The following is a 24199-nucleotide window of genomic DNA, read 5'->3' on the forward strand; positions in this document are numbered from 1 at the left end:
CACTGTAGGGGGTGCGAGCACAGCAGCAATTTAGGGACTGCAAGCTCGGGAGCACTTTAGGGTGTGCCAGCACCGGAGCACTTTAGGGGGTGCGAACACAGCAGCACTTTAGGGGGTGCGAGCGCAGCAGCACTGTAGGGGGTGTGAGCACAGCAGCACTTTAGGGACTGCAAGCGCGGGAGCACTTTAGGGGGCGCGAGCACAGGCGCTAACTCACTCCCGCGGGGCTCCCCAGTAAGACCGAGCTCAGGGTGCCTGGGGTGGAGGAGGACGAGCTGTGGCGTGGCGTGTGCACTTCCTTTGAGTCTCCGGGACAAGCTTTAGGGACCCCGTGGTGATGACAGGTAGAGAGGATCGCCCCCTCCCCCGTCAACCGGAAGGCGGTAGAAAGTTGTGAGATTGCAACTTGGGGTACCTCTGCCTCTCGGTTCTCCCCAACCCCACCCCACCCCCGCAGTTGCAGCGTCAGCAGAGGGGTTTGCAAAGGACAGAGACCCGCTTGCCCATCTCGAGGACCAGGGCGACCTTGCAAAAGCGGCAGAGTCAGTCCCCAGGGACAGGCGTCTCCCCACTTGTTGGCAGTGGGAGGGGACCGCGTTCACCCGGAAGGCTGCGGCTAAGGAAGCAGCTGACACACACAGGTAGCCAAAGTCTCCACCAGTGAGGGACGAGCGGGCGAGCCGGCCAGGGGCCCGATGGATAGGGTTGCTGGGGTGGGGAGTGAGTGACGCAGCAGCAGTGTCCACGTCGTCCACAATGTGTTAGTCTTGTGTCAGGGTCGCTACAGAAAGTTGAGTCTGTGATTCCGTGGGGACTGGGATGGAACGATAGTCTCGATAGTCTCGTCTCCTCTCGATAGTCTGGATAGTCTCGTCTCCTCTCGTCTGGTCTCCTTCCCCCCAGCTTCTGAAGTCGTTGCTAATGAATTGAAAAAGTTCACTGATTTGTTTAGGGATGCAGGAAGGAGCATGAGATCAGAGTAAGGTCAACGTTTCTTAGTCAAAATTACAAGCCCAGTCCTCTTCACATCTTTTTTTTTTTTTTTAATTCTGTTCTAGGAATTGCAGCCTTCAAGGATATCTATAATCTCCCAACTTTTCTTATTTATAGGTCTCCTTAAGTCAAATGTAACTATAGGGGCTTAATTTTTTTTTTTAATTTTTCTGTTAGCACTGTATTCTAGAGCAGAACATGGCACATAGTAGATGAAGTATTTGTTTATTGTTGTCATTACATTTATTTATGTATGTATTTATTTCTTTTTGCTGCGGGGGTTTCACTGAGTCGCACTAGCTGTCCTGGAACTCACTTTGTAGACCAGGCTGGCCTTGAACTCAGAGAGATCCCTCTGCCTCTGCCTCCCAAGGTCCAAAGGCCTGCGCCACCACTGGCCTGGCTTGGTTGTCATTATTGACAAAGAAGTTAGGCATTATATATACATGCTATACATACAGTACACATTTTATCTTTTTTTGTTTTGAGACAGGGTTTCTCTGTGTAGCTCTGACTGTCTTAGAACTCACTATACAAGACCAGGCGGGCCTTGAACTCAGAGATCTGCCTGGGGAGTGCTGGGATTAAAGGTGTTCACCACTACCACCTGGCCACATTTTATCTTTTTGAAATAAAAGTATTCCTCCCTTCTTTAAACCAAGGCATTTTTGTAGATCTAATTAGTCACAAAGTGTCATGTTGGATTTAAATAAGTAGTCCTCATGGATAACAGATTCCTATACAAAACCCCATCAATACCAAGAATGAAAAGTTTTTTAATATGGGGGCTTTGTATTCAGTCCCTTCCTTTAAATCAAAGGTATGTTTCAAAGGGTTAACTCCCTATCACCCTGATATCTGAAAATGTCCTAATTCCCTTTCTTATCAATAGGTAGTAGAGATGGTACTTTGGGTGGTTAAATTTATTCATTCTAATTCATTAATTTGGATTTTTTCTTGGATAAATATTGGAGACTGACCTTTACATTCTGAAGGAACTGAGAGTGACCCATAACTACATCGTACTTTTTTTTCTTGAGGCAGTTCTCATTTGCATTGACTGTAGATTCTTTTAATGTGCTATCAGTTACTTAAGTTACCAATATGTAGAGTTTGTTTAGTGAGTCCTCACCTTCGTAACATTTGCTGAACAAATGTGGATACAATGTTGAATGTTCCCATGTTTTTGAACCTGTTACCAGTGTGCATATCTGGAGTCCCCATCTCCTTCATGGCAAATTTCCCGATGTCTTTGGGTGCCTAAGGGGCACGTTTCTTGCCCACTCCATGGTTGTGCTTGTGAAGTTGATGGTATACCTCAGGTCACCACCTTGTTGTTGACAGCAGGACTTCTTTGCAGGAGCATTCTGCCCAACCCAAGCTACTTTTGACAGTTTGAATGTTATCGCTGTTAAGATTTGTGTTTTGTTTTTTTCTTAGTATGATACTATTTAGCAGGCTTTTTTAAACCCCTGTTTTCATATGAGTTCATATAACCTTATGAGTTGGATGCATTTTCTGTGGTTTCTTTTTCCTCTTAGAGTCAGAATAGTCATTATCTATTTCTGTTCTTTGACAAGTCTATAACTCTTTGATTTCTGTAAATTTGGTTTTTGTTTTTATTCTGAAGAGTCAGTTGAAGATGGGTAGTAGATAGTAGAAGAGGTATATGTGGGGGTGATTGGTTGTACATGACATGAGTTCTGGATTGTATTCACCTACACTTTCGTAGGGTTTTGTGTAAGCTAGGCAAGCACTCCAGCACCAAACTGGATCTCACAGTCCAAATGTTTGGTTTTGAGACAGGGTCTCACTATTTATTTAGCCTTATCTGGCCAGGAGTTCCCCATGTAGACCAGGCTGGCCTGAAACTCACAGAGGTTCACCTGCCTGGTTCACCTGCCTCTCTTTCCCGAGTGCTGGGATTAAAGGCCTGAGCCACCCACACCTAGCTGCTTGTTTTATTGATACTGCAGTATATAGAAGTGTGTGTGTGTGTGTGTGTGTGTGTGTGTGTGTGTGTGTGTACGCACGCGCTTTTTAGAAAATTGTTTAAACATCTGGAAAACCACTATACTCAATACTAATTTGTGCAACATATGGCAACTTTGTTTTGACTTTTACTAGAGCCTAGTATAGTGGTATGTGCCTATGCCTAACAGGCAGAGGTCAGAATAGCAGAAGTTGAAATTTGTCCTCTGCTTCATTGCAGGGCTGGCCTGGGCTACTTGCAACTTTTTTCTTTCTTTCTTTCTTTTTTCATAGTAAAAAACATAGAGTTCAATGAGGTGCTAAAAGTGAGAGTAGGGAGATTTTGGCGTGGACTGGTGAGTGGAGCTTTGTGGAGTTGGTCTTCATGGCGTATGAGCCAGAAAGTGTTCTTCATTTTAGCTTAAGAATTTGCCATACTAGGAAGCCCTAAAGAGCTAGACTAGGGATTTTGTTTGTTTGTTTTTTGAGACAGGGTTTCTCTGTGGCTTTGGACGCTGTCCTGGACCTCACTCTTATAGACCAGGCTGGCCTCAAACTCACAGAGATCCTCCTGCCTCTGCCTCCCGAGTGCTGGATTAGATGTGTGCGCTGCCACCACCCGGCCTAGACTAGGGATTTGATGAGATAAATTAGATTTGGTTTGCATGTGTATCTGTGTACCACATATATGCCTGTTGTCTGTTGAGAGAGTATCAGTTGTGAGCCACCATATGGGTGTTGGGCATCAATCCAGGTCCTCAGAAAAAGTAGACAGTTGCTCTTAATTGTTGAACTGTCCCTCTAAATTTCCATTCTTTTTAAAGGCATGATAATATTCTGTTGCATTTTTAACAACCTAAAATGTTACATTATTGGGGGGCGGGCAGGTAAGTCAGTTTAGTCTATTACCATGTGGGCACTGAGGATTGAACTCAGGTAATCAGGTGTCATGGCAAGTGCCTTCATGAGTCATCTTGACAGCCCGACCCTGCGTTACCCTTCTGTAAATGGATGGTTGGGTGGATCCCATTTCTTGGCTGAAGTGAACATGGGTAGGTAGTGTCTGAGCCCCTGCTGCTTTCATTTCCTTGGATGTATACCCAGAAGGTGGTACCTTTTGTTATTATTGTTTTTCAAGACAGGGTTTCTGTATGTGTTTGCCCTGGGCTGTCCTGTAAGTCCCTCAATAGACCAGGCTGGCCTTGAACTCAGAGATTCACCTGCCTCTGCCTCCCGAGGACTGGGATTAATTAATAGCATGTGTCACCACTTCCCAGCTCAATAAATTTTAAAAGAAGAAATATTAGTTATTTGTATATAATAGATATATTTCTCCCATTCAGTGGGTTGCCTTTTTTTTTTTTCACTCTGTTGGTAATTCCTATTGATACATGTATATACATTTAAATTTAAGTTTTTCACATGTATGTGGTGGGGGAATCAGGACGACTTGCACGAGTCTGTTCTTTCCTTCCACTGTGTGGATCCTAGAATTTTCATTCAGGTCTTCAGCCTGGGAAGCAAATGCCTTTAGCGCTGAACCATCTGGCTGACCTTATCCTTTGCTGTGTAACTGAGGTTGACCTTGAACTTCTGAGCCTATTCCTATTTCCATCCCAAGTACTGGGGTTGCAGCCATTCGCCACCTACCATGCCTGTATTTGCAGTTTCAGAGACTTTACTGATTCTATTCTAGTGAATAGTTATTTATTTTGATTTATTGTTTCTTGGGGGAGGTATAAAAAAATCCTGTACTCAGAACAACTGTTATTAACTTGTAATCAGAGAAAATTCTTAGGACTTAAAGTTGGTCTTAACTAAAGTAAAACTTATAATGGTATTCTTAATTTTTTTTTAAAGGATGGATCTTCAGTTAAGGGAGTTGAAATCTACCACCATTCGCATTCTTTAAGATCTTTGAGGAAAAAAGAACAGATTTCTTCCGATTCTAGTTTTGATAAGACTATGGAAAGAACAGAGAAACACACTAATGGCAGACATTTCACAAGGTAATACAAGATGCTTGACCACTAATTCAAAATGACTTTAAAATAGTATTTTAAAGAAGCTGCATTTTTTTTTCATTTTACTTTTTATGTATATTTACATGTGTCGTCCATGCATGTATGTAGGCAGGTTTGAATGTTGATGCATGTGGTGTTCAGAGATTGATGTGGCGTGTCTTCCTCGATGTTCTCCACGGGGTCTTGATTTTGAACTCCTCTTCATGTTGTGTTTTTCACTGTTGCCAGCACCCTATATTGTAACTTTTTTTTCTTCCCTTTTCACCCCATTTTCCATCTATCTGTGTCTGAAAGATCCAATGCCGTCCCACTGTGGTGAATCCATCTATTTCTTGGCTCATGGTGTTCATGACTGGGGTTTAGAGAGCACGCCAGTGATCTCTAGGAAGTACGTGAGACCTGTGAAATCATGCTTTATATCTATGGCTGTTTTCATGCTACAGTGTCTAATAGTTTTGATAGGCACAGAATTGGCTGTCTGGCAACTACACAAAAAAGTTCATAATTTCTGTAAAATTAAAAACCCATCTGGGCGAGTACAATAACAGCAACAAAAAATTACTACTTTAATTGCTTCATTTGAAGTTTTTACGTGGTTTTATGGGCAGGGCTCAGACCTCTTTTCTTTATGTGTATTAATTGAGCATTTGTACATGCAGAAGACAACTGCCAGGAACTTTTCCTTCTGCTATGTTGATTCCAGGGATAAAACTGAACTCAACAGCCTTTGTGGCAGGTGCATTTACCCATTGAGCCATCCTGCTGGCCCTATTTTAAATTAAAAGCATTTATTTTCTCTTTGGTTCTTACCTGTGTCCCAAGAAAGGTAAGGAATTAATGCTATTCACATTTCAAAGGATATATGGGTGAATTATTCTAGAACGTTTTTGTGGTTTTTTTGTCTTTATGTGGTGTGCATGCGTGCATTTTTGAGTGTATGCATGTGTGTGTAGGAGTGTGCATGCTTTGATGTAGGCCAGAGGTCCGTATTAGGTGTCTTCTCCCGTTGACTGTCTCGAGCTGACAATAATAACCTCTGGAGACATGCTTGTTTCAGCCCACCCCCACCACGTCTCCCTCCACTCCCAGCCTCTAGTTGGGTACTGCAAGTCCTCGTGCTTATACAGTGGGCACTGTGTCAATTTGTAAAAATTTTTTAGAACTTTTTTTTTTTTTTTTTTTGATGCTGAAAAGACCTTACACTAGGAAGTGTTTTACCACTGAACTATATCCGTAGTCCTTGATTCATTTTAAAGAACAATATTTGTGCTTACGGAGAATAGGGTTAATACATTTAAGTTAATAGTATGTATAGGGTTTGAAAGATGATGAAGTCCTGTTTTTTAGACTTTGGGGACTTTTTTGTTTTTTTGTTTATTTTTTTAATTCAGTAGATTGTTTATATAATTTTTGGTCGTGGAGGGGGTAATTAGTTTGACAATTCTCTATGTAAGTGTAGCCTTGAATTCATTATGCATTAAAAGCTGGGCTTGGACTCATGGTTATCCCTTTGTATTTATTTAGTTACTTGTTTGTTGAGATAAGGTCTCCCTGTAAAGCCCTGGCTGTCCTGCCACTTGATATGTAGACCAGGCTGGCCTTGAACCCAGAGATTTATGTGTCTGCTTTCTTAGTGCGTGAGCACTCCATGGTGATCCTTTTGACCCAGTTTCTCAAGTGCTGTGTGATTAGCTTCAAGGAGGCAATTGTTCATAGAAAGGAATTAACATATTTCCAAGGGCCATTAATTCTCTTTAGAATTCCAAATGACTCACGGTTATGAGATTGCCATACCCTTGTATGAAACCTGCTTTTATACAATGTTTCCTTCAACTAGACTTAAAATACATAGTGCAAGAATTTCACTCTTCAAGTGAGACACTTTGACTTCATTTTTCTGTTTGTCGAGGAGTTAATAGCCAGTGTGGTAGTTGACAGCTGTAATCCTCACACTGAGAAGGCTGTGTCGGGTGGAGCTGGGGAGATGGCTCAGCAGCTCAGAGGGCTTCCTGCTCTTCTGCTGGAGCCAAATTCAGTTCCCAGCAGCGAGTCAGCTCCAGAGTGTCCAACGCCTTCTGGATTCCACATGGACAGACACATAGGGGAAAATGAAGGGTAAGGCAGGAGCTCTGCCATTAGTTCATATCCAGCCTGGGCTATAATGTGAGACTCCATCTCAAAATCCAAACAGACTTTTGTGCAGTCATAACATATAGATGCTTGTTTCTTTTAGTGTCTGAGTTTCTCTCTCTCTCTCTCTCTCTCTCTCTCTCTCTCTCTCTCTCTCTCTCTCTTTTTTTTTTTTTTCCCCCGAGACAGGGTTTCTCTGTGTAGCTTTGGAGCCTATCCTGGCACTCGCTCTGGAGACCAGGCTGGCCTCAAACTCACAGAGATCTGCCTGCTTCTGCCTCCCGAGTGCTGGGATTAAAGGCATGCACCACCAACACCCAGCAGTTTCTTACTTTCTTGACTTAAGTTACCACCTTAGTTTGTTGAATAGGATGTAGGATTTAAACATGTTGTCAATTTTATTTTTAGATTGTTTAACATTTTTTTATATAGGCAATTGGCTCGACAGCAGGCTGCTAAAGAAAAAGAAGAGTGTGAAGAAGGTAAGTTGTGCTTACAGCATTTCAGCTTTTAAAAACATGATTCGTAGTATACGTTTATTGAACATAAAGTGTAGATTTGACAGTTTGTAAAAGAAGCCATCATATACTAGTATAGTAAAAATAACCTTTACCCCTAAAACTTTCTTCAAACTCCTGTGGTGGTTTGAATAAGAATTGCCCCTAAAGGCTCATATATTTAATTACTAAATCACCAGGGGGTGGAGCTCTGATAGAATTAGAAGGAAGCCCAAGCCAGGCCTCATGTCGCCCTTTCCCCACCTACTGCACGGGATGTTCTCTTAGCTGTGGCTTTAGCAACTGTCTGCAAGCTCCAGGCCATGATAACAGTGGACTAAACCTGAAACTAAGCAAGCCCCTTGCTTTGAAAAAGCAAGCTTTTTCAAAAAGGAGTTGCCTTTGGCCTGGTGGTGTCTCTTCACAGCAGTAGAACAGTGACTAAGACTTTTATCTAATCGATCTTAGGTCCTCTAGTTCCTGGCTGACAGATTCCATAGTAATCACCAGTCTTCTTGAGAAACCCAAGATAGGGTTTCTCTGAGTAGCCATGCTATCCTGGCACACATCCTACAGACCAGGCTGGCCTCAAACTCACAGAGATCCTCCTGCCTCTACTTCCTGAATGCTGGGGTTAAAGGTGTATGCCATCACTGCCTGGCATGTTTTCTATTGCTTTAGATTAGTTTATGTTACCTCAAGATTTATGTAAACAAATCATACAGGATATTTTATATCATTTCTTTCATGTAGCAAAATTAATTTTACGTATTGTCCATGTTGTTCCTTTTGTAGTTGTGTAGGATTCTATGAATATGCCGTGACTTATTACCAGGCTGATCTTAGAAACTCAGGAACTCCCTGATGGTGGGCATTGCAGGCAGGCTCTGTACACCTGGCTGTATCTCACCCTCTTTTACTAGACTCGAGTTGTCTTCAATTTAGAGATATTACAAACTGCTTTAAACTTTCTGATACAAGTCTTTATATGACATATCTTCTCCCAAGTGCGGTAGGTCATACCACAGGTATATGTTGCAATTTAAAAATTTCTTCTAGAAAAACAAGTTTAACATCATATAATTTTGCTACATGAAAGTAGCTGTTCATAGGCACACACCTTTAATCCCAGCACTTGGGAGGCAGAGGTAGGTGGATCTCTGTGAGTTCGAGACCAGTCTGGTCTACAAGAGCTAGTTCCAGGACAGCCTCCAAAGCCACAGAGAAACCCTGTCTCGAAAAACCGAGGGGGGAAATATGAGAAAAGAAAGTAGCTGTCCTGTGCATTTTCAAGTTGTTTTGCTAATACATATTTGAAATCTTTTTCTGTACATATCTGTGAAGACAAAGCTATTCCAGTTACTCACTCGTTGAGGAATAGAAACATTGCTCAAAGTACAGATCATTTGCATGAGCAGAACGGAGATGTTGAAGTTCGAAGAAGTTGTAGAATTAGAAGTCGTTACGGTGCTGTGAACCAGTCTGTGCTGTTTGACAAGCTCATAACAAAGTAAGTGGAGATGGTTGTGATGAAAACTGTGTATGTGGAACAAACTTTATTAGAGAAGGATTGTGAATTTTCATTATAGCCCCCCAACAGCCACACACACACACACACACACACACACACACACACACACACACACACACACACACACACACACACACACACACACACTATGAAGCTGACTGGCCTTGAACTCAGATCTACCTGCCTCTGCCTCTGCCTAAGTGCTAGAACCAAAGATGTCTGCTGCCACCATGGCCCTCTCGTCCCCTTTCCCTCTCTAGATTTTAGGGATTGAGTATCTATTTTACGTATGCCAGGGAAGTTTACTACCATTGAGCTATATCCAACCCTATCCTGAACATTGTAATCTATTTGATTTATGTGAAGCATACAGGAGAATAGCTATTGGTAACCTTTATTCTATGTATTTGTTTAAATTAATGGAAAGAAGTGTCTGAATATTTGCCAAGTAAGTCAGTGCTTCTTGCTGAAATATTTTTATTAATCTTTTTAAAGCACTGCAGAAGCTGTGCTTCAGAAGATGGATGACATGAAAAAGATGCGCAGACAGCGAATGAAAAAGCTTGAAGACTTGGGAGTCTTTAACGAGGCGGGAGAGGTGAATATGTTCTCCCATTGGGTGGTGACGTAATCACCCGTTTAGTACATGATCCATTGATGGCTAGTGATTAATCATTCTGTCCAGCCTTTGTGAGACTAGTCACAAATTACTGCTAGAGTTACAGTCTGATAGTTGTGCTTTCATTTTAAGACTGATTATCGGGTTTTAATTTCTGTGTGAACATACACCAAGTGTTAATAGACTTTATTTAAACATTTGTAGAGCAACCTTAATATGTACACGAGAGGGCAACAAAAGGCCGTGCAGCCAGCCGATGAAGAGACAACTGACAACCCAGACGGCAGCGTGGGTTAGTTTACTTTTGTTTCTTAATCTTCTGTTTGCTGTCTTCAGATTTAGTCATTCTTAACTTTAGGAAGAAATACCTTTCTTATTGGGGCTATGTGACATTTATTGTAGTATATGCACTGGTTATAATTTAAAAGAAGTGTAGACAAGGGAGAGCTCAAAACAGGACATTATGTTTTGTTGGAGAAAGTAACTGAAATCAACAGTTTAAGGTGATAATTGGTTTGCTTGTGTAATAAAACTACAGATAGTTTATCATAAATCTGTATTTTAGTTAAGATGATTAAAGTTATTATTAATTTATTCTTTTTTTCTTTTGGCTTTTCAAGACAGGGTTTCCTTTGTGTAGCCCTGCTTGGCTAGCCTGGAACTCACTCTGAAGACCAGGCTGGCCTTGAACTCAGAGAGACCCGCCTGCCTCTGCCTCTGCCTCTGCCTCTGCCTCTGGTGTTGGGTTAAAGGCCTGCGCCACCACTGCCGGGCTTTGTAAGCTTTAATTCTATAATTTCTACTTCAATTGTGAAAAATTGTTAATGTTGCAAATTTTATGAATATTGGAAAAGTATAGGTAAAGTTTTAAAAGATCCCTTTCTCTCCCTGCTCCCTTTGTTAAAATTTGTTACCATTTGGTGAGTGTACTGGATGTGTTGGTTTTGGGTGGGGTGGTGAGTGTGTGTGGAGGTCAGAGGACCATTTTCAGGACTTGGTTCTGTGACTTTGTTGGTCCTGGGCGTGGACTCAGTTTGTGGGTTTGGTAGCAGTCGCCCTTCCCTGCTGAGACATCTCATGGCCCTGTGAATATTGTTATTGTAGAATCATCTGAAGAGGGAGAGGAGCAGGAGGATGACGATGGTGAAGATGAAGAAGATGATGAAGATGAAGAAGATGATGAAGATGAAGACGGAGAGGAAGACAATCCAAAGCGATACTACCTCAGGCAGAGGAAGGCCACTGTGTACTACCAGGCTCCACTCGAGAGTGAGTGAGTGAGTGAGTGAGTGAGTGAGAGAGTGAGTGAGTGAGTGAGTGAGTGCTGCACATGGTCTCCCGGGAGAAAGACATTTGTGCCGCCTTGTCTTTCCTGTCCTTTGAACTCCTGAGAGATCCGTCTACCTCTCAATCCCGAGTCCTAGGATTAAAGGTGTGTGCCTGGCTTCTATGGCTTGTGGCTGACTTTGCTTTCTGAATCCGCAGGCAAGCTTTAATAATCATAATAATATCACCACAATTCCAAGGCCACCAGCTCTACACAAGAGTGAATCAATCTAAAGAGAGTTATTGCTCACACCTCTAATCCCAACATTGGGGAGGTATATAAGACAGGAGCAAGGTCTCAGAGAGGCAGCAGTGCGAGGCTCAGGGGAGCTTATGCAGACAGAATCAGCCCCTTCAGGCTGAGATAGAGCTAGAGGCCAGCGGCTTTGCTTCTCTGATATTTAGCTTGAAGTTTGAACCCCAATATCTTTTGTTTTTGTTTTTCGAGGCAGTTTCTCTGTGTAGCTTTGTGAACCCTAATATCTATATGTGGGTCTTTTATTTGTCCTGTTACAGTCCTGCTTTTCTTTTTTAAAACATTTTTTATTGACATACTGTGTCGTGTGTGTGTGTGTGTGTGTGTGTGTGTGTGTGTGTGTGTGTGTGTGTGTGTGTGTACACTATGGTGTGCATGGGGTACAATCCGTTATCTTGTACTGTGTGGGTCTTGGTGATCATATTCCCATCATCAGGCAGTCTTTGTAGCAAGTTCATCTCACCGGTCCTTGTTTGTTTGCCATTACTCTGTTTTAAATTAGATGTGAAACGCTGGTGTATTTCTTTGCCATTTCTTGTAAATAGAGTTATTTAAATGTTTGCTTTGAACAAAACAAATAACTGAGCTATTTTGAGATTATGTCTTTTATCTTTTTTTTAATCTTATGTTCATAAAAAAGATGCTTTTGATGTCCCCATACCTCAATAGCTTGAGCGCTTTTATGCTCAGGGCCTGTGTAATCATAATGACTGTTTGTGGCTGTTTTAGTTGGTTGTCCTATACATACATATACTTGTATGTGTTAGTATGAGTCTGTATAGCCCCTGCACTCAAGTGACTGTGGCGGCCAAAAAGTGTAAATGGGGTTACAGACGCTCTGTGTGTACTGGGAATGGAGCTCAGGTCTTAAGGCAGGGGGGTGCTCTTTACAGCTGAGCTGTAAATGACATTAGTAAATATGCTTTAGATACTTTGTAGCACTCTGTGGATGGCAGCACCTTTAAAAGTATTTAAAGGACTTTTTTAAATAAATATTTTACATCATATATGCTCATATTTCTTCTTCTAGAACCTCGTCACCAGAGAAAGCCCAACATATATTATAGTGGGCCAGCTTCTCCTGCAAGACCAAGATACCAGTTATCTTCTACAGGACCAAGAAGTCCCTATTGTAAACGAATGAACAGGTTAGGCTCTGAAATAGTGATTGATCTGTGATAGCATAATTGCCTGTGTTAGGCAAGGTTCTAGAGTCTTTGGCTTGAGTGTGTTAGGGCGGAATTCTAGAATTTCATAAAGGGGAACTCTGCTCTGCATTTAGTGCTCTAGTTCCCATTGCCAGTGACTGTTTTGCTTTTGCTTTCATTATACAAAGTATTAGTAGCTACTTGGTAAGACAGCTTGTTCCATTGTACCACATTGAGTAATGGATCTACTTTGATTTAGTGTGTATCATAGTTTAGGCTCTATGTTAAGTATTTTACAAGGATGATTGCATTTAAATTTCACATTTAGACTGTAGCCTTTCTTTATATCCTTCCACAAGCATAATCTCCCACCATGTTAAATATTCTAAGTTATATAGCTTCTAGGCTTGATCATGACACTGGCCACCTTTCTGTGGATCTGTTTTATAGTTTCTCATGTTTTAGAAAAAAATTGTTATCTTTTTTTCATTAGAGGATTTCTTTTTCTTCTATGTCCCAACAGTTGTTTTCTTTCAGATCTAAGTTTACAGAGGTAACTTATACTTGTTCCCCATCCTGAGTAGTTTAAGGTTTTGTGATAAATTAGGATAACCAAGGTTTGGGTAGTATTAACAAGACAAGAATGATACTGGTATGAAATAGCTTTAAAATACTAATTTTCAGAAATAAGACTGAAATCATAGTTTTCAGCTATTTAAACAATTCTCAGAGAATCTGTACAGGATCTGGTCATGCATTGGTCATGGAAAGCAAAAACTTCAGGTGTTGAAGAATCTTTTTCGTTTTTCCAGACAGGGTTTCTCTGTATTGCTTTGGAGCCTATCCTGGCACTCGCTCTGGAGACCAGGCTGGCTTTGAACTCACAGAGATCCGCCTGCCTCTGCCTCTGCCTCCCAAGTGCTGGGATTAAAGGCGTGTGCCACCAACGCCCAGTGACCTGAGTTTCCTTTTTTTTCCGTCAACCCTTTTCACCCAACCCTGAAGGATGGAGGATCAGGAAGGCAATTGCACCTGTCAGCCTCTCAAGATCAATTATACTGGAAAGGATTCTGAACTTTGAGCATTCTCATGAACGCTTTTACTGCTAGACCTGGTGGTTTGTCCTCTAATCCCAGCTGGATACTGAGTCCTGCCTGGGATACTGAGCAAGTTCAAGGCTAGCTTGGTCCATTTAGCAAGACCCTGCTCATAAACAAACAAATAAATAAATAAATAAATACATCCTTCAAAGACACATCCCCTGTGACCTATTTCCTCAGTCTAGGCCCCACTTTCTAGTGGCCCATTCATCTATGAACTCATCCATGGAGTAATCTGTTGATGAGGTCAGCATTCTTATGGATTCGTTACCTCTCAATCGTGCCACCATCTGATGACAAACTTTTGTTTTGTTTTGTTTTTCAAGACAGGGTTTCTCTGTGTAGCCCTGGTTGTCCTAGAACTTGCTCTGTAGACCAGGCTGGCCTCAAACTCAGAGATGGGCCTGCTTCTGCCTCCCGAGTGCTGGGATTAAAGGCATGAGCCACCACTGCCTTTTTTGGTTTTTGGTTTTGTTTTGTTTGTGACAGACTTTTAATAGTTAAGCCTTTGGGGTCAGAGAGTTCTTTTATTTACAAGATATAGTATTTTATGTTGGTCTACAACGTTTTGTTGTTTGCTTATAACTTTTACTGGTTTATGAAATAAACTAGAAACCACCACCAGTACAGTAATATTTGGCTTTTTGGAATAGATGTAGGTTTGAATTCAAACGTCATTGACTTATTCTGATAGTTTGAGCCAGTTGAACCTCATTGACCCTACTAATAATATACGTAAATTAGTAATTTAGTAATTAATAACAGGTAATATCAGCAAAATGAGCCTACCAATAATATATGTTGTACAGAATTTTAATTAAGACTAAATGAGAAGGCTGGTTGGTGTATCTCAGTGGTAGAGCATTTGCTTAACGTATGCAGGCCCCGGGTTCAGCACTCACTAATTGGGTTAGTGGGTAGTGGGGATATGTTAAATGGGTGTATGGAAAACAGTCAGTAAATAGCACATTTCTTGAAATTATGCAGTGTGTCTTGATTCTGTGGATATATAGTAAGCTTACCTATAGTGGGAATAACTTAGAGTATTGATGGTAGTGTTAAACATTCAGGCTTGTACTAGGTAATGTGGCTACAGCATGATCACAGAAATGTTCTTGGGTACATAGGTCAGTAGAGAGGTGGTTTTTTGTTTTTGTTTTTTTTTGTTTTTTTGTTTTTTTTTTTTGGCTTTACAAGCCCTTACTCAAAACCCTAGAGACCATTTGTGTTTGAAATTTCATATTGTTTTTGGAAATGTTTACAAGAGTTATCATGTAACCAGTAATAGGTAGCATTATAATCTCCAGCTTCCTAAGCCAGCACTGCATAGTCAAAGATGTTAGCTCTCCTAATATGAAATCTATGAGCCACCAGTGAGTGGTGCAGAGACGATAGGTTGCTTTGTGCTGCTTCAGGTCATGTTTCCTTTGCTGAGTAATTATAACTAGTTCATAGGGGTTTGTTTATTTTATTCGTACGGGTGTTTTGCCTGTACACCATTTGTGCAATACCTGTGAGGGTGTCAGATCCCCTGGGACTAGAGTTAGACAGTTGTGAGCCACTGTGTGAGTACTGAGAATTGAACCCAGGTCCTCTGAAAGAGCAACAAGTGCTCTTAACCTCTAAGGCATTTCTCCAGCCCAATTTTTTTGTTTTTGTTTTTCAAGACAGGGTTTTCTGGAACAGTTCTGACTGTCCTGGAACTCTCCCTGTAGACCAGGCTGTCCTTGAACTCACAGAGAGCACCCTGTCTCTCTCTCCCAACTGCTAGGATTAAAGGTGTGCTGCACTATGCCTGACACCCTCTTAGCTTTACTCTTTCCCAGGGCTCCCCGTGAGAAAAGTAACCATTGTGCTACTAAGGTATACTCTTAGACCTCACAGCATTTTAAATATCTAGTACACTTATTTAGTGTGTGCCAGTGTAACTTTATGCACATACAAAGGCCAAGCCAATTTGAAGACATTGGTTCTCTCCTTTGATTTTGTGGGCCCCAGGAATCACAACTCAGGCAGGCAGCCTTGGTTGACTGAGCTCACCCTTACCCAGGGCACTTCTGCTTACCTTTCTTTCTTGAAAGCTTTTTTCTTTTATTAAAAATTATCTTTTAAAAACTTACTTGTCATTTCAAAACTGGGTAATTTCTAATGTAAAACTCAATATAATATTGGCTATGCATGTTCAGCCGAGCATGACGCCACACGCCTTTCCTCCCAGCACTTGGGGAGCACAGGCAGGTGGATCTCTGAGTCACATGGTGACTTTCATCTCAGTCAGGACTACACAGGGACCCTGTCTCCAGACTTCCTACATCATCTTTAATCTTTAATGAACATTTGATGGTCTTATTTTTCTTCCCTTTCTCTTGGCTCATTATTTTAGAGACTATGTTAAGTTAAAGTCTTTTTATATCATTAGATATTTCTGATACTTATGTCCTCTCCCCTTTTCCTGTTTCCCTCATCGTGCTTTCAATCTCCCTGTTTAGGCGAAGGCATGCAATCCACAGCAGCGACTCGACTTCCTCTTCCTCTTCTGAAGATGAGCACTTTGAAAGGAGAAGAAAAAGGAACCGAAATAGAGCTATTAACAGGTGAGCTCTGACCCTGGTTTGGTGGCTTGCACCTTTAATTTAAGACCTTTGGAACGTAAGAGTTCTAGGGCTCAAGCAGCAAGAGAAGGGAGAAGAGAGATTCCAGAGTCATGGAAGGAGTAGAGTCCACAGTAGCTGATAGGCCTGTATTGTCCTAGCGCGTGCTCTGCCTGGCTTAGCTCGGAGTCGGTAGATTGGAGCACGAAAAGCCCATGGTTCATATTTTGCAGGTTTTGTTATCTAAATATTATATTGCAGTTGGAAAACTAAATAAATATATGAGGATTAGGGTTGCAAAAAAACGAAAAAAATAAAAAAAAAAATTTTTAGGGCTCACCTAGGCTATGTGGTAAGCCTGATTCCAACAGAAGCAAACAGAAAATTGGAGGGAGAAGAGGTGGAATGGATGAGTTTTAAGACTCCCAAATATATTTTTAAAATACTTTTCCTTACAAACATATATTTATCATGAGACAGGACACGTACATGCGTGCCATGATGTGCCTGTGGAGGTCAAAGGATTTGATTTAGTTGGCTCCTCCTTCCTCTTGTGTGGATTCCAGAAATCATACTCCAGATGCCAGGCTTAACATTACTCCGGAGCCATGTGGTTGACCCTCAGATAGCATTTTATGGGTGATGAGAAAGTAGAATAACTTAGAAATAAGTATAGCTGCCAGGCGGCGGTGGTGGCGGTGGCGTTGGTGGCGCACACCTTTAATCCCAGCACTCGGGAGGCAGAGACAGGCGGATCTCTGTGAGTTCGAGGCCAGCCTGGTCTCCAGAGCGAGTACCAGGACAGGCTCCAAAGCTACACAGAGAAACCCTGTCTCAGAAAACTGAAAGAAAAGGGAAGAAAGAAAACAGCTTAGCTGATTAAAAAGGTCATGTGTTCTTTTTGGTTCTGGAGCCCTTGCTTGTAGCCAACAAAAATGTCCTTGTCCCACAGCCTTCCAGCTGTGTTTGCCTTTTCTAGTCCTTGTTCCCAGCAGGGCTCTGTAGACACCAAGATGGTAAAAGGGATTGGGAAAGATTTTAATGTTTCATGGTGAACATTGGCTTGAGGGAATAACTTTTATTTTAAATATATTTGTACACTTATTGGAAAATTATTAATTGAAATTGAAAGGTTTGATTATTTTTAATTGTAGCTTAAGCCCACACGCTAGCCAATTCAATTTTCATAGCTAGGTGGGTAGGTATGCAATATTGGATTCTGATAATAAAGTATTTTCAGAGCAGAAACTAATGTTTGAAACGGGATTGGGTTGGTGGGTTGGTGGGTTGCTTAGTGTTCTTGAGACAAGGTCGCACATAGCTCAGTCTGGCCTAGAACTTGCTCTATGTGGTTTAGGATCTTGAGCTCCTGTTTCTAAGTGCCAGGATTGCAGGCACCTACCAACATCCCTTATAGCAGCCGCATGGTGGCTCACAATAGTCTGTAGCTCACGTCCCTGTGTTTATGTAGAATCTAAAGGCTGGCATGGGTTGTGTTCCATAGTCTTTCTCCACTTCCTATTTTGAGACAGGGTCTCTCACTGAACTGGGGCTCCGTCTTGGGGTAGCTGGCCAACTAACTTGCTCTGGGGATTCCTTATGTCTGCCTCCAGGACCCTGAGATTACGGTGGGCCTGCCACCTCTACCCAGATTTTAATATATGTGGGCGATTACTAAATTCCTGTCCTCCATTTTGGCAGTAAGCCCTCTTTACCCACTGAGCCATTTTCTGCAACCCCAAACATTTTTTAATAAGAAAAATAATGTTGTAACATGAAATTTAGGGAGGAGGGTGATTTGATGATGTGTGACTTTATATGTGTGTGTGTGTTTTGTTTTGTTTTAATAGGTGCCTTCCACTAAATTTTCGGAAAGATGAAATAAGAGGGATTTATAAAGATCGGATGAAAATTGGAGCAAACCTTGCTGATGTTGACCCAATGCAACTAGATTCTTCAGTGAGTATTTTAAAATTCATGCTTGACTCGTGTCATTTTGTTCACTTTACTTTTAAGTTAAAAAAAAATAAATCTTACATACATTTTAAAAACAAAAATCTTCGGGGAGTTGGAGAGATGGCTCAGCCTTTAGAGCATGTGTTGCTCTTACAGAGGACCTGAGTTTGATTCGCATTCGCATGGTGACTCAGAAAATAAACATTTAAAAAAAATCTTGCAATATTATTGTTAATCAGTTGGTTGTGGGATGGATGATGTTGTGAAAATACAGGGCAGTGTTTTTAATTTTAACTCAGATCTGTGTCCTGTCTCCTTCCAGGTACGATTTGACAGTGTTGGTGGCCTGTCGAGTCACATTGCAGCACTAAAGGAGATGGTAGTGTTTCCCTTACTGTACCCGGAAGTCTTCGAGAAGTTTAAAATCCAGCCCCCCAGGTACCTAAATATGCTTTCACTTGTAGCCGTAGTGTGTGCCGTGCTTCTCTGACTTCTCACGGCTCCAAGGTTTTGTGTGAGAGATGTTGCTTCTCTGACTTCTCACGGCTTCATGGCTTTGTGTGTGTGAGATGTATATGAGCGAGGGGGGTGTGCAGACCCACGCGCAAGCCTGTGGAGGTCAGATGCGGATGCCGGGTGTCTGCTCTGATGCCTGCCGTCTTACTTCCTCGAGAGAGGCTCTCTCTGAATCTGGAGCTAGCTGGCAGCTAGCAGACTCCAGCAATCCTTTTATCCCGTCCCCCACGGCCCCGGGATTGCAGGTGTACACATAACCACGACGAGCTTTTTGCATATGTTCTGGGCATTTGAACTAAGATGCTCAAGCTTATATGGCCAGTGTTTTTACTGTAAGCCGTTTTTGCTGAAGAGCTCCTTTGAAAGTGCTAGCTCCTGGTTTCCTTTTTAAATTATTCTTTATTGATGTGTGTGTATGATATGAGTGTGTGCCACCTGTGTGGGGTGCCTGTGGAGGCCAGAAGTCATTGGATTCTGACTTCTAACTAGAGCTGCAGTTACAGACTGGTTGTGAGTCACCAGACTTGGATGCGGGCAACCAAATTCTGGTCTTGTCAAAGAGCATGGGGTCCTTAATCACAAGCCTGGCAACCTGAGTTTGACCCCCAAGACCATTGTAAAGGTGGGAGAGGAGAACCAGCTCCAGAGTTGTCTTCTACTCACACACATAATTACTAACAATTTTTACACCAGCACACCCAAGTTTCTCGAGATTTCTCCTTGAAATACTATCCCTTCCACAGAGAAATCAAGAGAGAATTGTATGATTGTGTTGTGTGATGTGCATGACCCAGTCAGTCATAAAGGGCAATGTTTCAAATAAAGGGATTTGTTTAGTTTCGGTATTAATTTTATTGTGTTGGTATTAACTCCCAGAGTTTTAACCTGCACTTTTGTATAATGAAACTATTTCAATTTAATATTTTTAATTAATTAGTGGTTATGAGATTTGTTCTTAATTTTTGTTTCAGTAGTCTACCTTTTAATTTACTACTAAAAGTGTTTGACATGTTTTACAGAGGTTGTTTGTTTTATGGTCCACCTGGAACTGGAAAAACATTGGTTGCTAGAGCACTTGCCAATGAGTGCAGCCAAGGGGATAAAAGAGTGGCCTTTTTCATGAGGAAAGGGGCTGATTGTCTGAGTAAATGGGTTGGAGAATCGGAAAGGCAGCTGCGATTGCTTTTTGATCAGGTATGATAATAGAATCTACCTATATAGATTTTAATCTGCAGATTCGGGTGTATAAGGATTGATTTTGTTTTATGGAAGGTTTATTTGGGCTTACTGTTGCAGAGGGTTAAAAGTCGACACAGCAGCAAGTGCAGGCATGGTGACAGGGATAGGAAGGGGGGGCTCACATCTTAGATTCCCCTTGTCACTATCACAGCTCTGCAGCTCTTAACATTGCAACCTAGACTTCACTTTCCCAGTTTCACAAAATGGGCTTTTAGCTTCTTGCCCTCTGAGGGCTTTCATGCAGGAACTCCCCTGCCCCGTGTGTTCTTGCCTCAGCAGCCCTCCGACATTGTGGAGGGAGAACCCACGGCCCCTCCCTTTAGGCTCGCACCCTTGCCTCTAAAGCTAGCACCATATGGACAATACTGCCAAGGTTGGCTACCAGCATGGGGTGAACCTAGCCACCTTTGAATTGTATTAGCAGCAATGCTTTTGTTTCTTTTTTTTAAATGTCAATATTTTTAATGCTAATGTTTAATACAGCAAACAACTATATAGATAGGAATAATTGAATGAGTTCTTAGAAGTATTAGAGCTAATACCTAGTAAAGGAGGTGGAGTTGTCTTCTCCTGAGCAGTTTAATAATGGTAAATTATTTCACAGTAGGGAAACCGAATAAAACTCTTCCCTGGAATAGCTTTCAGTTTCATATGCCAAATTATATTGACAGTACATTGTGAAATAATACATTCTGCTCTGCTAGGATATGCTGCTGAAGGGTTTTGTGTGTGTTTTTTGGAGATGTTTTGTTTTTGCTTTTTAGGCAAGATCTGTGTAGCCCTGGCTCATTTAGATCAGGCTAGTCTTGAAATCAGCGCTCTGCCTCCCAAGTGCTGGGATTAAAGGTTTTCGCCACCATGCCTGACACTGCAAATGGGTTTGAACAACCTAACGTGGAGGGAGAGGGTCGCTGTCCTCCGTTGTTTGTTTGCATAGTCCATAATGACATTTTTCTGTGTGTCTAGTAACTGTAACTGTGAAATCCAAGATACGTAACCACTAGGATATTTTGGATGTTTCCAATTAAAAATATAAATAAAATCATGTTAATATAATGTAATATGTAAAGTTTTAAAAAGTCTTTGGAATTTATATTGGTTTTATAAATAGTTACAAATGACATTCTGGTAAGCAAAATTGAATGAAAATAGATTGAAAGGCTTTGTATTAAGTCTATATGAGGCTTTTTATGATAACACAGGACTACTGGACCTTCTTGTAGGCCTATCAGATGCGACCAGCAATTATTTTCTTTGATGAAATCGATGGTCTGGCTCCAGTACGATCTAGCAGGCAAGATCAGATTCACAGGTAAAACTTGCTTGTGCTGATGTTATATGAAAGACAAGTATTAAATGGTGAGAGAAACCCAAATACATACTTTTTTTTTAAAGTGGGCCTATTCTGAGAATTGGGTTATTATCAATTGTTTTAAGGTCTTGGTTACAAAAGATTTAAATTATGACCCAAACATACATTCACAGGTCATTGATGAGAACAAGGCTGTGGTATAGAATGTGGCTGACATAGCCAGTTATCTGTAGTTCTAGGCTGTCTACAATTGAGATCTGAGAATTAGATTAAATGTCTTAAATGTTGCCAGCTAATGCGGATGCTTTCTCCCTTCTAACCTTCCTTCAGTATGGGGACTGTTCAGCCTTTAAGCTTGCTGTGTGCCTGCTTCTTCACCACTGAGTTAGAGTTCTACCCTCAGGTGTCAGTCCCTGACTGTTGCTGTGAAGAGACATCATGTCCACAGCACCTCTTACAAAGAAAAGCATTTAATGGGGGCTTTGGTTGCTCGGGAATCAAGATCCACTAGACTCAGTACAGGTTAAGTGGAGTTTATTCCGGGAGAATGCACTAACACAAGAAGTGGGTGACCGTGACCACCGCAAGTTCCAGCTCCAAGGATTCACGCAGGCTGCCTTCTGTGACCAGACCAGAAGCAAGAGAGAGCCACCTGTCCCTACCCCAGACCTAACCCCACTCCGAATCATGTCCGCACCCGTGACCACGCCCAAATGGGCGTGGTTTATGCTACAGGTGCGGGTAGGGTGGATATCTCACTAGAGACTTGCTTATAGTTTCAGAGGTTTGTCTGTTATGGCGGGGAGCGTGGTGGCATGCAATCAGGCACTGGAGAAGTAGCTGAGAACTTTACATCCTGATCACAGGCAGAAGAGTGACTGGGTCCTGATGGGCTCCTCCAACAAGGCCACGCCTCCTGATCCTTATAAACCTTTCCAACAGTTCCACCCCCTGGTGGCATAGCATTTAAATACGAGTCTGTGGGGGCCATTCTCACTCAAGCCACCACCTGGGCCAAATAAATATATCTCCTAGGGCTGGAGAGATGGCTCAGAGGTTAAGAACACTGGCTGCTCTTCCATAGGTCTTGAGTTCGATTCCCAGCAACCACATGGTGGCTCGCAACCATCCGTTATGAGATCTGGTGTCCTCTTCTGGCCTGTATCCATAAATGAAGACAGAATACTGTCTACACAATAAATAATTTTTAAAAAAGAAACAGAAATCTTAACTTGCACAAAATATCTCCTAAAGTGAAACTAAGCTGCATATGGTGGCTCACACCTTTATTCCCAGCATTTCGGAGGCAGAGGCAGGAGGATCTCTGAGTTCAAGGCCAGCCTTATCTACAGAGTGAGTTCCAGGACAGCCAGAGCTACACAGAGAAATGTAGTCTTGAAAACAAAAGATAGAAAAGTTGTGCTTTTTGAATGAAGATGAGGACATGGCTGCTCCTATGTATGGTTGAGAATGAGGGAGGGTTCAGCCAGAAACATCTGGAAGTGTCCAGACTGAACCAGGAGAGGAGAGGGGACCAACAGGCCAAGAGTGCCTGCCCCAAATGGCTGGATTGTATGGGAATCAGAAGCTGGGAGGAGGGGGCAGGGTGAGAAGGGCTGGGAGGGGCCACAGTACTGAGTGACCCTTACCCAGGGCTAGAGAGAGCTGCATATGTATCCCAACTCTAAGTTAGTTTGTTAGCTTTCTGTTTGTTTCAGGTCTTCTGAGGCATTGGGATTGAACCCAGCTATCAGTTATTTTCAGTCTCTGTCTGGCTTTTTCAGGGCTTCTTTTCAAGTGTCACAAACTACATGTGATTGCCCAGTTTTTTTTGAGATACCCTAAAGCACATTTGCATACCTTCATATATGCCAGGCCAGTGTGTTATATACAGGGTAGAAGATGAGCAAGACGAGCAAGACGTACTAATGTGTTTGATAGGTTGGTTTTGCTTTTCGTGTGTGTGTGTGTGTGTGTGTGTGTGTGTGTGTGTGTGTGTGTGAGTGTGTGTGTGTGTGTGTGTGTGTGGTGTGTGTGTGTGTGTGTGTGTGTGTAGAATTTATTACTGGCCTTAATGATAGTTTGGTGTGTTGTGTGTGTGTGTGTGTGTGTGTGTGTGTCTGTGTGTGTGTGTGTGAGTGTGTCTGTGTGTGTGTGTGTGTGTGTGTGTGTGTGTAGAATTTATTACTGGCCTTAATGATAGTTTGTTGTTGCTGTGTTAACTGATTTGTTAAATGCCATGGTAGAATAGATTTATATGTGAATTTTTAGTAATCGTATGAACGTTATATAACACATTATTCGCTTTTCATTGTGTTAGAGAAATGTTTAATAGTGCTGTCATGTTACAATTAAGTGAACTGATTATTTACTATATTTTGAAGTAGTTTTGTAAAGGGATTAGATAAATTTTAACCAAAAAAGAAGTAATTGTAGCAAGCAGGAACATTCCATTCCAAATATGTACATACATATTTTAACAGAAATTTAGTAATTGTATTTTTTTTTCTGGAAAGCTCAGATTTTTACAGTAAACATTTCTGAGTTTGTCTTTCAAAGAATTTAGTGCATTAAAGACAAAACTACCTGGCCATAGTAGCGCTCACCCTCAAGTGTACGTACAAGCCATAGTTACAGATTCAAGGCCAGCCCTGAGTAAAGAAAGGAAATCAGTGAGATGGTGCTTTGTGTCTTAGCACGTAGATCACTACGAGTAAATATTTGAATGCTGTTGTGAACAAAGGTTTTCATGAGTATAAAATTAAAAACATAGCCAGGCCTTTAATCCCAGCACTTGGGAGGCAGAGGCAGGCGGCGGATCTCTGTGAGTTTGAGGTCAGCCCGGTCTCCAGAGCAAGTGCCAGGAGATGCTTCAAAGCTACACAGAGAAACCCTGCCTCAATAAACCAAAAGAATTAAAAATCCAAGCATAGACCCTGGGAAGATGACTCTGGGTGCACTCACAGCATGAGTGTGGCATCTGGAGGTTG

General features: G+C 41.8%; 1 protein-coding gene across 4 annotated transcripts in view; it reads left to right on the forward strand.

Moving 5' to 3' along the window:
- Window positions 1-24199, forward strand: part of LOC100756717 (ATPase family AAA domain-containing protein 2) — a 51649-nt gene that overhangs the window by 7282 nt on the left and 20168 nt on the right. For 3 of the 4 annotated variants that reach the window (XM_027431650.2, XM_027431647.2, XM_027431646.2), the window contains exons 2-13: window positions 4825-4973; window positions 7551-7600; window positions 8960-9125; window positions 9642-9744; window positions 9970-10057; window positions 10870-11034; window positions 12378-12495; window positions 16085-16189; window positions 18037-18145; window positions 18465-18580; window positions 19678-19852; window positions 21121-21209. In XM_027431650.2, the coding sequence (XP_027287451.1) occupies window positions 4930-4973; window positions 7551-7600; window positions 8960-9125; window positions 9642-9744; window positions 9970-10057; window positions 10870-11034; window positions 12378-12495; window positions 16085-16189; window positions 18037-18145; window positions 18465-18580; window positions 19678-19852; window positions 21121-21209 (1328 nt within the window). In that variant the 5' untranslated portion in view covers window positions 4825-4929. Of the gene's footprint in view, window positions 1-508; window positions 642-4824; window positions 4974-7550; window positions 7601-8959; window positions 9126-9641; window positions 9745-9969; window positions 10058-10869; window positions 11035-12377; window positions 12496-16084; window positions 16190-18036; window positions 18146-18464; window positions 18581-19677; window positions 19853-21120; window positions 21210-24199 lie in introns of those variants that run through there. The other variant, XM_027431649.2, reaches the window with a different exon arrangement.

This window comes from Cricetulus griseus, chromosome 10 (genome assembly GCF_003668045.3).
Source record: "Cricetulus griseus strain 17A/GY chromosome 10, alternate assembly CriGri-PICRH-1.0, whole genome shotgun sequence".
Classification (NCBI taxonomy): Eukaryota; Metazoa; Chordata; class Mammalia; order Rodentia; family Cricetidae; genus Cricetulus; species Cricetulus griseus.